At 38.9% G+C, this 15977-nt stretch overlaps 1 protein-coding gene across 5 annotated transcripts in view; it reads left to right on the top strand.

Annotated features, from left to right (window-relative positions):
- RNASEH2B (ribonuclease H2 subunit B) overlaps nt 1–15977 on the top strand; it is an 82072-nt gene that overhangs the window by 29826 nt on the left and 36269 nt on the right. For all 5 annotated transcript variants that reach the window (XM_059903064.1, XM_059903061.1, XM_059903060.1 and 2 more), the window contains 3 exons: nt 2877–2991; nt 13536–13600; nt 15230–15335. In XM_059903064.1, coding sequence (XP_059759047.1) covers nt 2877–2991; nt 13536–13600; nt 15230–15335 — 286 coding nt within the window. The remainder of the gene's footprint in view (nt 1–2876; nt 2992–13535; nt 13601–15229; nt 15336–15977) is intronic.

The raw sequence follows: 15977 nt of genomic DNA, 5'->3' as shown, positions 1-15977 counted from the left end.
CACTGTTTGAGTGGAAGTGTGTAAAGAATATGCTGCCTTTCACATATGAGGTCAGAAAAGGAAGGAATTGTATATTAGCCTTTTACATAGTTACGGATACTCTGCTTTGATACTACTCCAAAAACCAACAAGTGGTGGTTTCTTAAAAGTTAGTTGCAATGTGGAATCTGAAACACTGTCAATGAACTTTCCATGTTCTCGTTAAAAAACAAAATTCAAATGAGTAAATTTTAAAGATCTTATTGGCTTTCTTGAATGATTCACGAATTGGGCAGCATCTATTCTAGCAGACAGAAAGACGCTCCAAGGAACTGTACAAAATGAAAAACTTTTACAGCCAGAAGGGAATAAGAGAACAAGAAAGTTAAACTAGACTAAAGGGGGATTGGTTATGGCAAGGTCACTTTTCTTTAGGGGATGCCTGGCGTCTATCAGGCAAATGACCTAGCTAGTGCTGATTAGGAGATTACTGATTGACTGGTTTAAGGTTCCACTTCTGGGTGAGCTGAAACTAATTAAGTCTCTGTTTGGGCTTAGCACAAACGACTCCATTTTGGGTCTGCTGTCTGGTTTTTAACACTCTCTTACATTAAAATCTGTTGGATCTTTCACGCATATTACTTTGCAGTATCATGCATTGGTCATTTGGAAAATATTGTCTCACTGAATTATGCAGGTCTTCCAAATGTCTACACAACTCATTACACACACACACACACACACCTTTGTTAATTTAATATTACTAGTGATCTCTTTAGAAAACTCTGAGTGTTGGGAAGCTTGTCATAGTGGCAGACAAATTGTCTACAATTCTAATTTTTGCTTTAAAGTTCAAATTTTATCGTTGGCTACAAGTACTGTCAATCTTTCCCTTGAAGTGACAGGTTCACTTCATTTATGTTCTGTCAGTACTCAAGTCTGAATAACCATAGTTCATAGTGGTTCTTTCAGGTAAAAAACTGAGAAAAAAGCAGCTAGTTCTGCTCGCAACTCAGACACTCACACAGTGCTTTTCCTTGAGATGATCCCTGAGCCTCGGCGGCAGCCGAAGTACTTCAGCCACACTTGACTTTCATCACACGGAGCATTTAACCTACTTGCACTCGAAGGTCAAGATTTAAATAAATTGCTTTCGCTCCTTGATCAAGGAAATCCTTAAGTGCAACTGGGATTTTTTTTACCTGCTTGTCCACGGCAGTGAAGAATGCAGCGGCTGCTGGACGGTTTGCTGGCGCCACCCTGACCGGTGCTGAGGAGCCAAGGGTTTTACCCACCTTTGCATCGAAATCATCAGTGCAGATGTTGACACAGTGAAAATGCAAATAGCATCGTAACCTTAGTTTGAAAATAGTTTGGAGCTTGTGGACCCCCTGCAGAGGTACTGGATCTCCCAGGGATCCACCAACCACAGCTTGAAAACCTTCGAAATGACAGCTTTAAGGAATAGAGTTATTTAAACACTTAGAGGAATCTTATTTTTGCACTCTCATGTCTGCAAATAGTTTAAGTGCTTATGGGTTCTCACTGAGTACTTAGATCCATTTTCCAAAACTCGTATTTTGTATTTATATCGATTTAATTTGTGATAAATACTGAGAGTAATAAAACTGACTTAAAACTTTAAGTTGTGCTTTCTCCTGATGCACCTTGTCGTCTCTTATTCTCCTCCTCTCCTACATTCTGTGTTCTTTATTGTGGATTAGTGAAGTTTTATTCCTTAGTTCAATCATGTTTCCCCTTATCTGGAAGCTACTGCGGTAGCCGCTGTAATTAGGGCACGGCGAGCAGTGAGGCTGGTGAGCCGTGTATCTCTAAGGAGCAGAAATGGTTCTAGTCACCACCAGGAAGGCCCTAGAAGTATTCAGGGAAGAAGATGGAAACTTCAGGTAGCTCCCATTCCTGGTGTTTCTAGGATACATTAGCGGGAGGAAGCCACCAACCAGCCTTAGTATCAATACATGTGCTGATGCACCTTTAAAGGCCCTCCCCCCATTTGGGGGAACTGTTTGCCTATTTCCCATTAAGACCCTGACTCTGGTGAATTAATCCTCACCCTGGCCCTCTGGGAGGCTCTGGGGGTACTGTGGCTGGGTCAGGGAGGCAGATGCAGAATGAAGCTCATGGTGGTAAGTTGGCTTTCATTGTAAACCATCTTGCTCTCTCTTGCCAAATACTTAAAGTGCCCCTTAAAATAGCCCGTGAGGCATTCAGATATTTCCTCCCCTACATTTTAGATGTGATCTTTTCCTATTTAATTAAAAAAATATCAGTATGTACTTTCGAAATGTTGACCCATTCTTTGTTAAACATGATTTATTTTAACGTCAGTAAAAATAATTCTTCTGTCTAGCTCTCCCAACTGTTATTAACTTTATATTCAAACAAATTTCTTATTGCAAAACTCTTTTATGTATATATGGTAAAGAAAACAAGAATGAAACATTAGTATGTTATGAAATGATTATGTCAAGACTGTGTGGTAGGCCATTACATATTAGTAAAATATTGTTTTAAAGTAGTTAAATATTTAACACATTGGGTGATCATGGAAGAATATAGATTAAGGTAGGAATCTAAAGACAGTAACTTGGGAAACCTGTGAATTATTCTTACTATCTGAAGGAAAAAGAGAACATTTCAATTAAAACGTTTCTTGCCACTTTATGGAACCCAGGTGCTTTCGAGAGCTTCCTAGAGGGAGCTGAGAGTCAGTTCTGGAGCCTGTCCCGTTAAGGGAGTCCTTAGGTGGAACAAGTGACTTTGAACTTAGTTTAAAGGTCCAGCTATGAGGTTATATAGCTTTGTCTCTTTTTTTTAATGTGTGAGTTTGTTGACTGGAGTACTTGCATCCTGACTGACTAAAGTCTTTTTTTCAGGGAAAGTTTCAGCCCCTGGATCAAGTTGTGATGGATGACGTGTTTCCGAATTGCATCTTGCTGCTGAAACTTCCTGAGCTTGAGAAGTTACTTGGACATGTGACAGAGGAGAAAGGTATGGCCTACGGCCTTTGAAATCAGGCTTATGGCTGCCAGAAAACCTGGGCATCTGTCTGAGAATGCAGTGGCTTGAGGGCCTGTGGAATATGATGCTTATTCTGTGTGGGTCATAGGGGAAGCTGTCGTTCAGATTCGCTTCCACTTGTCAATATTCATCCTCTCTTGCACTGGCTTGTTCGGTCTGCGAAACTTGAACCAGTGAAATATGAGGGCCTGTCTTCCTGCAGGGCCAGGATTCACGAGGCTCAGGCTTTAGTCTCAGCTCTTCTTTCAACTAGGCTGTGACTTTAGGTAAGTGCCTCAACTGCTTTCTGCCTCAGGTTTCTCATTTGTAAAATTGAATAAAATCTATGCCTTTATTGATTCAAGAAACATTTATTGATCATCTGCTAAGAAGCACATGTTGAGCACTAGAGCCAGGCTCTAGGGATAGTTATAAATAAAATATTATCCTTTGCCTCACTTTGCTTCTACTCTGATGGAGACAAATGACAAGTAGGGCAATGACAGTAGGGAATAAGGGAAGTGAACTCTGGGTTTTGTGGGGATGCACAGGACAGGTTTATAACCTGGCCTAGGTAGGGTGGGAAGTGCGGGTAGGGGGGTATTGTGTTGCTTTCCTGTGGGAAATAACCTCTAAGTGGAGGCAAAGTCAGAGTAGCAGCATGGATGTATGGAAAAGTTTGTCATGCTTAGCAAGATCCAAGAAGTTCAGTGATGCGTTTAGGTTAGTAAGGAGAGAACAGGGGAGACTGCTGGGCAAGGCGGGTTCAGGTGGTGAAGGGCCTTATATGTGTCTGGACTTGACCTAATGGTAGTGGAGTGTCAGCAAAGTTTTAAGTAGGGCAGTGCTATTGTGTGGAGAAGCTAAGGTCCGGTCCCCAGAGGCTGCTGCTGTGGTCCAGGTGGGAGGTGATGGTCGCTTGAGCTTAGGAGGTGGAACCAGAAGGAAGTAGCAACCTCGTGTGTTGACTGGATGATGGTCAAGAGAAGGAGGAGTCAAGGATGGCTTCTGGGCTTGTGCCTTGACCCACAGGATGGGTAGAGGTGGCCCCCTGGAGACAGGGGACATGGGTGGGAGGAGCAGGCTAGGGGTGACAGAGAGATGAGTTGTAGGCATTCATCTGAATTTTGAGAGGAGGAAGTGAGGCAGTGTGTGAATGTGTTTTGACAGGTTTGTAATAGCATTCAGACTGAGAATCAGTGTCTCCAAAAATCATCCAAGTAGTTGTAGAGTTAATACGGAAACACAGTGTGAGAACCGAAACAGCGGGCTGGTAAGTTATGGTTATTTGGGGTTCTAGATGGTTTGGCCAACTATGGTAGTTCTTCTAGGACCAAGAAAGTGGTGACTCCAAGAAGTGTAAGCTTACGGTGGAAAAAGGGAAACCCTCATTCGTTGCATTTCACATTCGAAGGGTCTACTAAATTCACACTTGGCCAGACACAGAGCTCTGTTTTGAGCCTGAGGGGTATGTGGTGCCCAGGTTTTCATCAAAGCAGCCCGATTAATGACACTCCCTGGTGCTGACCTTGGCAGGAGACAGTAATCTTTTTGTGGGTGACAAATGAAGTAGCTCATAGCCATTTCTGAAAGCTAAAGCAGTGAGGAATAATTACAAGTCATTTTCATTTTGCCAAGTTAATGGAAGCTGACAACACGATTAACTCATTATCCAAAAATCTTCCAATAGCTGTATAAGAACAGTTACCTGAAACCAAAACCCAGCAGCCCAAATTCAGAAATAGTATTAAAGCATTGTCATTTGTTAGTGTACAGCCTGTGTTCCAAAGCAGGAGCTTCCCTCACTTCCATTCCTTCCTCCTTGCTCACTGACCCGCTGACCGTCTGTTGAATCATTATCTGAACTCCTGTCCTAATCTCTTTCACTTCTCAACATCGCCTAACTTTTGGAAGTTCTGCTGTAATAGAAAGTGAATGCCTTATACTTGTCTTGTTTGACCAGCTCTAAGTAACCAATTGTAAACTTCAAGCTACTGTGTGTTTCTCTTTGGATCTTTGTGGAAAATGATGTCTGTCTTAGTATGCTGTCCTTGTATACAGAAATGACATGAGGAAAAATATTTCACATATTTGTGTTCTGCGTCAAGGGGTGAAGCAAGCGATGTGGAATTGCTTCTGTTTTGATGAAGAGGCCTTTTTGAAGGTTGAGGCATTAGAGATCTTATTATTTCTTGTTTTTAAAAAATTTGGGGGAATTCTCTGCCGGTCCAGTGGTTAGGATTCCGTACTTTCACTGCCGAGGGTGCAGGTTCAATCCCTGGTCGGGGAACTAAGATCCCGGAAGCTGCGCAGCACGGCCAGAAAAAAATTTTTTTTGTTTTGTTTTGTTTTTGAACCTTCCATTATTTAAAGATTTACAGAATGTAGTTCATTAGGGGAAGAATTAAATTATGAAGGAACTGCCAAGACTTCTAGAGAATTGCATACATCTTTTACCCTGTGAAATTTAACCTAAATTACTTTGTTTTGCCTTACTGTCATTAAAAAGGAAAGAAAGAAAAATTTGAGGCCTAGGGTTTTTAGAAACCTGGCATGTATAAAGGTTGATGATATAACTGCTTTGAAAATGAAAGTACATGGGCAGGGGAGGCAGTTTTTTTAATCAAAAAATTTAAAGGTACAGAAAAACTCAGAGGAAAAAAACTACAAATATTTGTCTCCAACTGCAATAATCAACCAGTGTTAATGTTTTGTTATTTTTGCTTCATATCTCTTTCAGGAAAAGAATTTCTTTAGGAACAATCTGGTAATCTGATCACAGGATTTGATAGCCTACAAGAAAAATTAAGAGTGTATTTGCTACATAGTTTTGAGCAAATCATTCAAACTTTTCAGCATCCTTGATCTGTAAGATGAAGAGTTTGAAGGGTTAAGAGTATCCCTCATATTCTGCCATATGTTATAATTAGTCCTCTGCAAAGTTGTTCTAAATCATAAAATAAAGCTTTCCTTCTCTTACCTTTAGAGTGTTGAGATCTCTAAATTACCAGCATATGAACATTGTTTAAGAATTGCAGTTAATAGTATCTACTATCCACCACAAAGAGTTGCTTCAGGAATTAAATGAAATAATACAAGTAAATCAGTGCCCAGAGAGTGCTGGGTGTAGAGTAAGTGCTCAATAAATGTTTGTACCATTAAGGCTTGTGAACTAGAAATTTTAAATTCTTTGCTGATGTTTAAGTACTAGGTATACAGTAAGTGACCAATGCACATTTGTTTGATGGTCCATTGATTAATACAGACTCAAGTGGTTTAAGTGGGAGAATGGGGATAATCAGATAATAATAAAAATGTCTACCATATATTAACAAATTATTATATATCATCTCTATGCTTGTTGTTTTACGTATATTATTGAATTCTTGCAGTAATTCCCTTTCATTGTTAGTAGAACCTGAATTTTTACAAATGAGGAAATTGAAGCTCAAAGAGTTTAAGCACATTGACTAACATCATAGAACTTGAAGTGGTAAAATCAAGATTTGAACCCATGTCTGTCTGACGGCAACTCTTTCTCTTCCTTCTTACAACTGTGTAACACTTCCAGGAGACTCTGTTAGAGTTTTTAGGTGTTGTCTCATGTAAAAATAGAAACTTAATTTTTTGTTAGTCTTGTATATCCCATTAACAATTTCTCTTCGTGAGACAAAGAGAGAGACAGGAAAGGAGACAGCGGGAACTTCTACAGCTTAAGGAAAAGACAGTTCTCATCCTGGCAGTGAGCGTTCTGTTTTGCAGGCAACCTCTTTTAGCGATTGCCTTGGGTCCTGGCTGCTTGTTTGAATTTAGATATTTTTAAGTTAGTATTTGGTTCCATTCTCTGTGTTTTATTGCTAGGGTTTTTAAATAAGAAACAAAGAAGACTGCTAAAGAGTGGTCAGGTACTACCCGTGACAGGGAGCAGAGATAAAGAGGAAAGTTGATGTTTTTTCAATTCCATCCTCCCCACAGGCACTGTGCAGAGAGAGTAAAAACCTGAAATGCTCAAATTCCCCAGCCAGCTATTTTGATATTGGACTCCAGATGCTGTCTCAAAAGTCTGTGGCATTGAAGATCTCGTTAAGCCTGCTAGGTTTATGAGAACGTTTCCTTCTCCCTGCCGGATAAACCAGCCACAGTTGTCTACATCCTGAATGATGATGGCGGTGACCTTAGTTCGTTAGCACTGCCTGCTTTATTAGTGAGGGAAACGATGTGTCTCAGTTTGCTAGCTCTGGGGCTCAGCATGCTTCTTGCCAAAAAAGCTCCCATTCAGTGGAGAGATGACAGGGGAAAGGACTAATAAAGGGTTATGAACTTCATCTTGAGTATAACACTCTGTTTCATATTGCAAGCAAAAGCTGTGCTGCGCTGTCCATTGTGATTAACAGGAAGAGCCAGGAAAACTTACCTGATTAAAATACCCCAAGCACAGTTGCCAAGTTTCTATCCCCAGGAGGCAGGAAAAAAAAAAAAGAGACCATATGAGTTTCTCAGTGATGGAAAACATTCAGAAAGTAGATGTGAAAATCTGCTCCAGGCAGTTTGTTCAACAATACATAAGGGAAATTCAAGTTTGTGAACTGATTACCCAATTGCTGAACATGTTATTTAATTGTGGACTCCTTTTTATTCCATCTTTATTTTGTAAACCCAATCTTTCCAGATGTTTGAGACCAGTTTTATAGGCACCAGACACATTAGGGAAAGAAACCTTTCCAGCATGTGCACATGTCATCTAACTCACAAACTCGCAAATATTAAATTTAGGACACAATAGAACACGTTATGGTATTTTTCATAATTGTGGGTAATCTGTGGCCTTCGTGAATATTTTAAACCACCTTGCTTATCAAAATGTGTAAATTTTAAAATTAAACAGTAGTTTATGCACTTCGTCCTTGTATAGTATTTTGGGATATTCAAGCTTGATACTTCTTAGTGATCACCTTGTCCAGGGGAATGTTTAGTTAGAAATAAATTTGTAATTTAAAAACTTCCTAGGAAAAAAACTCCAGGCCCAACTGGCCTCACTGGTGAATTCTACCATACTTTAAGAAAAAAATAATACTCAAAGAAATAATGATACTTAGTCAAATTCTTTTAGAAATTAAATGAAGAAGACATATTTCCCAACTAATTTTGAGACTGGAATGGCCCCAGTACCAAAATCAAAGTTATTACAAAAAGAAAACTAATCTAGTATCCCTTATGATCTTAGATGGAAAAATCCTTTAAAAATATTTGCAAATTAACTATGCAAAAAGGATGGTACATTATAACCAAGTGAGGTTTATCATAAGAATGCAGAGTTGGTTGAACATTAGAAAATCAATCAGTATGATTCACCATATTTATACATTACAAAAGAAAAACTATGATCATCTCAATAGATGCAGAAAAAAACATTTGACAAAATTCAGTCATAATATAAATTCTCAGCAAATTAGAGATAGGAAGGAGCTTCCTCCTTCTGGTAAAGACATCCATGACAAACCTAAGCTAATATCATACTTCATTGTAAAAGACTGAACACGCTTTTCCCCTAAGATTGGTACAAGATAAGGATGTCAACTCCTTATCCTGCTAGTGGAAATCCTAGCAGTTGCAATAAGATAAGAAAAAAATTGGGACTTCCCTGGCAGTCCAGTGGTTAAGACTCCATGCTTCCACTGCAGAGGCATGGGTTCAAGCCCTAGTCAGGGAACTAAGATCCCACATGCCAATAAATAAATAAATAAAAGCTATGCAGATTAGAAAGTAAATAGTGAAACTATCTTTTTTTCATAAACAGTATGGTCATGTATGTAAAAAGCTCAAAAGAATTTACCAAAAAAAAAGAAAAATCACTAGAACTAATAAGTTCTCAGGATATAAGGTCAATATAGAAAAATTAACTCTATTTCTATATATTAGCAGTGAACAATTGGACAGTGCAATAAAAGCACACCATTAATAATATAAAAAATCATGAAGTTTTAAGGATAAATGAAACGTAAAATATGCAAGACCAGTACACTGAACATTACAAAACATTGCAGAGAAATGAAAGAATTAAATAAGTAGAGAGATATACCATGTTCATGAATTAGAAGACTTAATATTGTTAAGATGTCCATTCTCTCCAAAGTAATCTATAGAGTTAATGGAATGACTATCAGGCTTTTTTTTTTTTTTGGTAGAAATTGAGAAGCTGATTCTAGAATTTATATGACTGTGCAAAGGATCTACAGTAGCCAAAACAATTTTGAAAAAGAAGAACAAAGTTGGAGAACTTACACAACCTGATTTCAAGACTTACTGTAAAGCTACAATGATAAAGAAATTATGGCATTGGTTTAAGGTTAAATAGATAGATAAATGGAACCAAATAGAACAGAAGTGGACCCACACTTATGTAACCAATCTTTTTTTTTTCCCAACGGTGTCAAGATAATTTAATGGGAGAAAGGATAACCTTTTCAACAAATAACCTGGAAAAATTGGATATCCATATGAAAAACAATTAACATTAACTCTCACCTCAGAGTCATACAGAAAAATTAACTTGAAGTGGATCAATAATTTAAATGCAAAAATGAAAACTATTGAATTTCTGGAAGAAGCCATAGAAGAAAACCTTTGTGACCTTGAGGATTGGCAAAGATTTCATAGGACACAAAAACTACCAACCATACAAAAAAATTATAAATTACATATCATTAAAATTAATATCTTCTGGTCTTTGAAAGATACCATTAAGAAAAAAAAAGAAGACAAGCCACAGTTGGAAGAAAATATTTATATGACATATATCTGATAAAAGATATATATAAATGTATAAAGAACTCTTTTAACACAATAATAAGATGATATCCAGCCCTGTAGAAAAATCAGCAAAAGGTTTGAACAGACTTCACAAAAGAAGATTTATGAATAAGGCACATGAATAGATGTTCAGTATCATTAGTCACCAGAAAAATGTAAATTAAAACCACAGGGAAATATCACTGATATCCATCAGAGTTGCTAAAATAAAACAGACAGACACTACCAGTAAGTTATGGAACAACGGAAACTCACCTGCCTGGCTAGTGGAAGCATAAAATGGTCGAACCACTTGACAATTTCTTGCGACTCAGTAATTCTACTCCTAGGTATTTTCCCAAGACTTATGAAGACGTATGTCCATACAAAGATTTGTGCAAGAATGTTCAGAGCAACTTTTTCAAAATAGCCCAAAACTGGAAACCACCTAAATGCCCTTCAGTAGGTGAGTGGGTATACAAAACATGGGATATCCATACACAGGATACTACTCCATAATACAAAGGAAAGAGCTACTGCTAGCTGCAGCAAAATGGAAGAATCTCACAGAAATTATGCTGAGCAAAAGAAGAGGGTCACAAAAAGGTACTCACTGTATGATTCCATTCCTATGATGTTCTAGAATAAAGCAAAAACAATTCTGTAATCATAGCAGATCAGTGGTTACCTGAGGTCTGGATAGGGATGAGAGAATTGACTGTAAGCTCAGGGGAACTTTTTGGGCTGGTGGTTACATGACTGTATGTAGACATTTGGCCATACTCCTCAAATTGTACACCGAAAATGGGTGTGTTAATCATACGAACATTATTCCTAAATACAGTTGTTTTTTTAAAAAAATGAAGTAGAACTGATCCAGCACAAGAAGCTAAGCCTCCTGATTTCAGACACAGTTTGTTTTGGGGTTTGTTTGTTTGTTTGTTTTGCTTTTTCCTCCCTCGTTGTTCTCTACAGGATAATGTTCCTGTCTCCCACGGAATCCAGTGGGAAGCAAGGCAGGAGTGACTCGAGCCTGGGCGACCAGGAGGGTGATTTGGGAGGAAGATGACACACAGAGCCTCAGCTCGGGCCTCTGGGCTTCCTGGATGGGTTTAGTCTTGCTAAGACAGGATGAAGTCACGCCCAGAGAGAGATACAAGTTGGCGTCCAAGGAGGAGGCAGTGGAGCTGGAAAAGAGTCAGAGGAAGAGACATTAGAGATGCAGAAAGACCAAGAGAAAGGCTGTATAGGACCATGGTGGAGAGTCTTTTCCCATAAGGAATAGGGTCGGAACTGCTGAGCGGGGTGAGGACTAATTGATCTCAGTAAAATGAACACCAGATGCATGGCTTTGAAGTCAGGTTGGGAAGGAATCCAGTGCTCCTGTTTACCAGCTCAGTGACTTTGGACAATTTATTTAACTTCACTCAAACCTAATTTTTTAAGATGGGGACAAATAGTAGTTTTTACCTGAGATTTATTCTGAGCATTCAATGAGAAAATGTGTATGAAGAACTTAGCACAGGCCTGACTATACATTAGATTCTGATGTTATTATCATTAACAAGTTATAATTTAATTTTTTCGTAACTAATACTAAGTATTTGCTGTGTGCCAGGTGTTGTGCCATCACCTCATTCAATAGGTGACTTCCCGAGGTGACATCGTGCACTGGGGGTGTAGGAGCCCCAGCAGTACGGCTCATAGCCTGGTCTCCACTTCTTCTGAACCAGCATTTCCAGAGGGAAAGGAGGGGCCTGCAAGGGGCTCAGAGAGTGAACGAGAGGGAGGAAAGCTATGGCAGATTGTAGAATGTCCTTTCAGGAAATTTGGAGGTAGAGGCAAGAGACAAGTGAGTGGCAGAGTCAAGGTGGGATTTCTGGGAGAGACCTGACCACTGAGCCTCTATGGAGATTGTCTCAGGCAATGATCAGAACGTCTGAGACTCATTCAGCAGCGTACATGTACTAAGTGATTGCTGTATGCTCTTAGAATTCCCCCTATTTTTGTACAAAGAGATATTATGTCACCTCCAGGGAGGCTGAGTCTAGCCTCATCTGCCTTGGTTCCACAGCACGCTGTTTGCCAAGCAGTCTTGGCTCCAGGAGAGCAGGCATTGCGCCTTGGAATTCTCAAACTTCTGGCAATGCCGTTTGCAATGGTTCCTCATTTTCATTATTCCAGTGACGCGTCCTGAGGGGATGGGTGCAAAGGTCCAGCACCCACTCCATCCACCTCTTATTGCCCACAGTGTTGACGACCACAGGCTGAAATGGGGAGGAAATGTGCAAGAGCTCAGGCCTGCCCCTCCCCATACCAACCGTTTAGTGAAACTTCAAGCAGTTTAACAGATTGCTGAAAACCACCCCTGAACAAGCAGTTTCCGTTTCCCACCATGATCATGAGGAAAGAGAAAGCGTCATTCTACGTAATTCTAGCAGAGTCACATATGGCGAGTTTGCATCTGGCCGTGGGAATTCCAGTGGTCACGAAGGTAACTCCTGCACGGAGGCTGGAGGCCGGAGTGGAAGAGCTGCGTCTGCTGACTGCACAGAAAGCAAGAAACCCTGTGAATGAAGTGTTACCAAGGAAATAACGGCTTAATATCATATGCCATGTATGACATTAAGCCGTTAGATTACATAAAGCTAGCTGGATTGTGAGGAGAGGAAGTATAATTTATATGAGATGAAACTTTTATCCCCATAAAGGGCCAGATTGAGCCTATCATAAATCTAAATTCCTTTGAAGTAGCTATGGTTATATTGGTAATACATTAAAAGATAGATATATCTTTTCTTCTTTCTCCACTGATCCCACCAGAGCAGCACTAAATAATTAACAAGATTCTTTTCCTGAATGTATGCAATGAACTTCGTAGGCACCTGCATTTAGCTTCAATTTTCTTTCTTGGGGTTTCCATTTTTATTTTAGAAAAGGAGTCTTTCATTGAAAACATTGAGGTGAGCTTAAAATTATTCAGAAAAATTAAGATTGCTCGGTATGTTAATTTGCTGAGTTTTAAAAATTACCTTTTGAGACGATGACTAGATTTATTGTGGTGACCATTTCAGAATGTGTATAAATATCAAATCACTACACCTGAAACTTAATATGATATTGTATGTCAGTTATACTTCAATTAAAAAATTACCTTTCCTCCAGATTTATTTGTAGAATTGTTTTCAGTTTTATTGAGAAATAATTGACATATATCACTGTGTAGGTTTAAGTTGTACAAAATGATAGTTTGATTTACATATATTTTGAAATGACTATCAGTAGATTTAGTTAACATCCACCATCTCGTATAGATACAATAAAAAGAAGAGAAAAAAAATTTCTCCTTGTGATAAAAACAGTTTGTATAATTTGATAATTTTCTTAAATTCCCACTCATTTAATAGTTGGTTGAGATCTGAGGTACCCCAGTTCTGTTTAGGGATTTTTTTTAAAGTCTCACGTATGCTCCCAGGGTTATAAATTGAGTTTTTCAAAAGTGTAAAATATTAGGAAATATTTTATTTTATTTTTTTTGACCACGCCTCACGGCTTATGGGACCTTAGTTCACCAACTAGAGACTGAACCCAGGCCCTCGCAGTAAAAGCAGAGTCCTAACCACTGGGCTGACAGGGAATTCCCTGAAATATTTTAAAACTCTTATCTTGTATACGATATAAACTTACGAGTTTATTTTTTGTTTAATCCACTGCACTCTTTTTTTTTTTCTTTTAATTTAATCCAGAAATAGACAAGAAGAAATATTACAAGTACAGCAAAGAGAAGACATTAAAATGGCTGGAAAAAAAGGTACAGTACCTCTCCAATGCCTTGTGGCAGAAAGAGTTTAATGCTCCTTTTTAAACATATTTAGAGAAGGTCGTAAGCCTGACCCCAAAGACCATCTTGAACATCCAACTACAAGAGAGAGGCTGTACAAAGACCTCCAAGTGGGAGAAGAATCTTTGGCTTTTCATTCTCCCTAATTCATGTATTTTTGGACTTAGCTTGATGTGTTGCTTTGACCTGCATCCCCATTTCCCTGTGGTCCTCACCAGTGAATGAAGAAGTTCTTGCTATTTGTTGGTGTAGACTTGAGTCTTTCAAGCCAGGTAATACCAGGGCTACGTGCACTTGATGCTGTCAGTCCTACAGGCGTCTCAGAGGTCGACGTTGCTCACACATGACCCACAGGGGACCAGGCAGATGGGATTCAGGCTTAGTGTCTGGATGCTGAAGAGGGGTCATCTTCCAGGCAAACCCTGTATCTTAGTGATCCTAAGAATTAGACCTAATATAAGGTCTTGGGCAGTGTTTTTCAAATCGATTTAGTGGATCACAATCAGTATTTCTCTTGGAATGGAATGGAATAGAATAGGATAGGATGTATTAAAAGATAGCACAGAGTATGGGCAAGTATTAAGTATGACTGTATGAAACATATTTATATATGGTTTGGGGTATTGGGTTGCTGTGTATTTCTTATTATGGGTATAGTAAAGGAAAAAACAAAAAAGCTACTGGTCTAAGGATATTGCATACTTTCACCGTGATAAAGAATCTCGCCAGACCAGATCTATGGATGACAAAGTTTTTGTAAGTTCAGTGGATACCAGTTCTAGTACTGCTTCCTAAGATTCTCTTCTATCTTGTATGTGAAAAACATGTTTGTAATATCATGTTACTGAGCACATTGGGAACTTGGGAACATGGAAATGAACCTTGCAGAATTAATCAGGTTCTTATGTACAAAGTGGTGAAAAGATTTGAAAAGTACCCATGTTTCACTTTTCATTTGCTTTAATGGTAAGTAGTATTTGCATTAGTAGAATTCTGTGTAGGTGAAGAATGAGAAGTGCTGAGCAGAAACTTGGCATTTTGTTTTTGCTCTTAGCAAATGATAATGACATGAAATAGCAAAGTGAGGTTTATGTTTATTGATTGTGTTTCCTTTCTTAAATTCCTAGGAAGTGAGAAATTTATATTATTTATTCTATTTAGAAAATCATTACATATAAGCTTTGTGCCATGTTCTGTATTAAGAGCTTAACATACATTAACTCGTTTAATCCTCACAACAGTACTGTGAGATAGGTACTATCTTTATCCCCCTCTCATAGATAGAGGCACAGAGAGGTTGAGTAACTCGCCCATGGTCACAGAGCAAACCCAAGCAGCCTGCCTCCAGAGTCAGTGCTCTCATATTGTGTAGGCCTTAGGAAGTCCATGTCCTGAGCTCATCCCGTAGTGCTGTCACTACCCTTCACCTTTCTTCAAATGTGCAGCTATCTCTCATCTTGTGATATCTGGTGAAGGTATTTCTAGGTCCTCAACTACATCTTCCTGGATCTTAACTGGATTGAGGACTGTCTGGAAAGTCATGGGGTTTCTAAAGTTAGTTGAAAATACCCTGATATTCCCCTTTTGGTTATTTCATAGGTTAATCAGACTATGGCAGCATTAAAAACCAATAATGTAAATGTCGGTGCCCGGGTACAGTCTACTGCATTTTTCTCTGGTGACCCAGTTTCCAGTGACAAGGAAGGTAAGTAAATCATTTCATCAGAAATTATTTTTGTCTGGAGTAAGTTGCTGACCGGAGTAAATGCCAGTCTTATGATTTTAAAATCTTAATGTCTCAGAAGCTTCACATTCTTGCCGATGTGTTCTCATAGATCTTGTGGCAGGTGTGCATTTTATTTCAGAACCAAGTAGTATTTCTGCCATAGTTCACTTCTTTCACTAATTGATACTTAAATCATTCATTCAAGAAATAATATATTTTGCGCTAACAGTAATAACAGCCCTAACAACCCTGGCTATCATTTAGGGTTGTGTTGTGTGCCAAGCCTTTTACTAAGTTGCCAGTGTGCACACATTAGCCCATCTGACCCTCCATCTAAGTCTCATTTTACAGTGAGAGTCCTGAGGCTGTGTCCAAAGTCACACAGCGAGTAAATGGTAGAGCTGAGCTACTAATGGAGCTTGCCTGACTCTTAAGCCCACACTCATAACCTTTTTGTTGTACCGTTCATGTGGCACAAGGATTTCCAATGAGCTGTATCTGCATCTTACTCTCAAGGAGCATAGGTCCTACTGTAGGTCTCAATATTTTGATTTTAGATGAAACTTTATTCAATTGGCAATTTTTTCTTTTAGGTTATTAAGGTAAATTTTTTGCTTTTTT

This window comes from Balaenoptera ricei, chromosome 18 (assembly GCF_028023285.1).
Source record: "Balaenoptera ricei isolate mBalRic1 chromosome 18, mBalRic1.hap2, whole genome shotgun sequence".
Classification (NCBI taxonomy): Eukaryota; Metazoa; Chordata; class Mammalia; order Artiodactyla; family Balaenopteridae; genus Balaenoptera; species Balaenoptera ricei.
The sequence above is the reverse complement of the archived record's forward strand: the minus strand, read 5'-3'. Positions and strand labels throughout refer to the sequence as shown.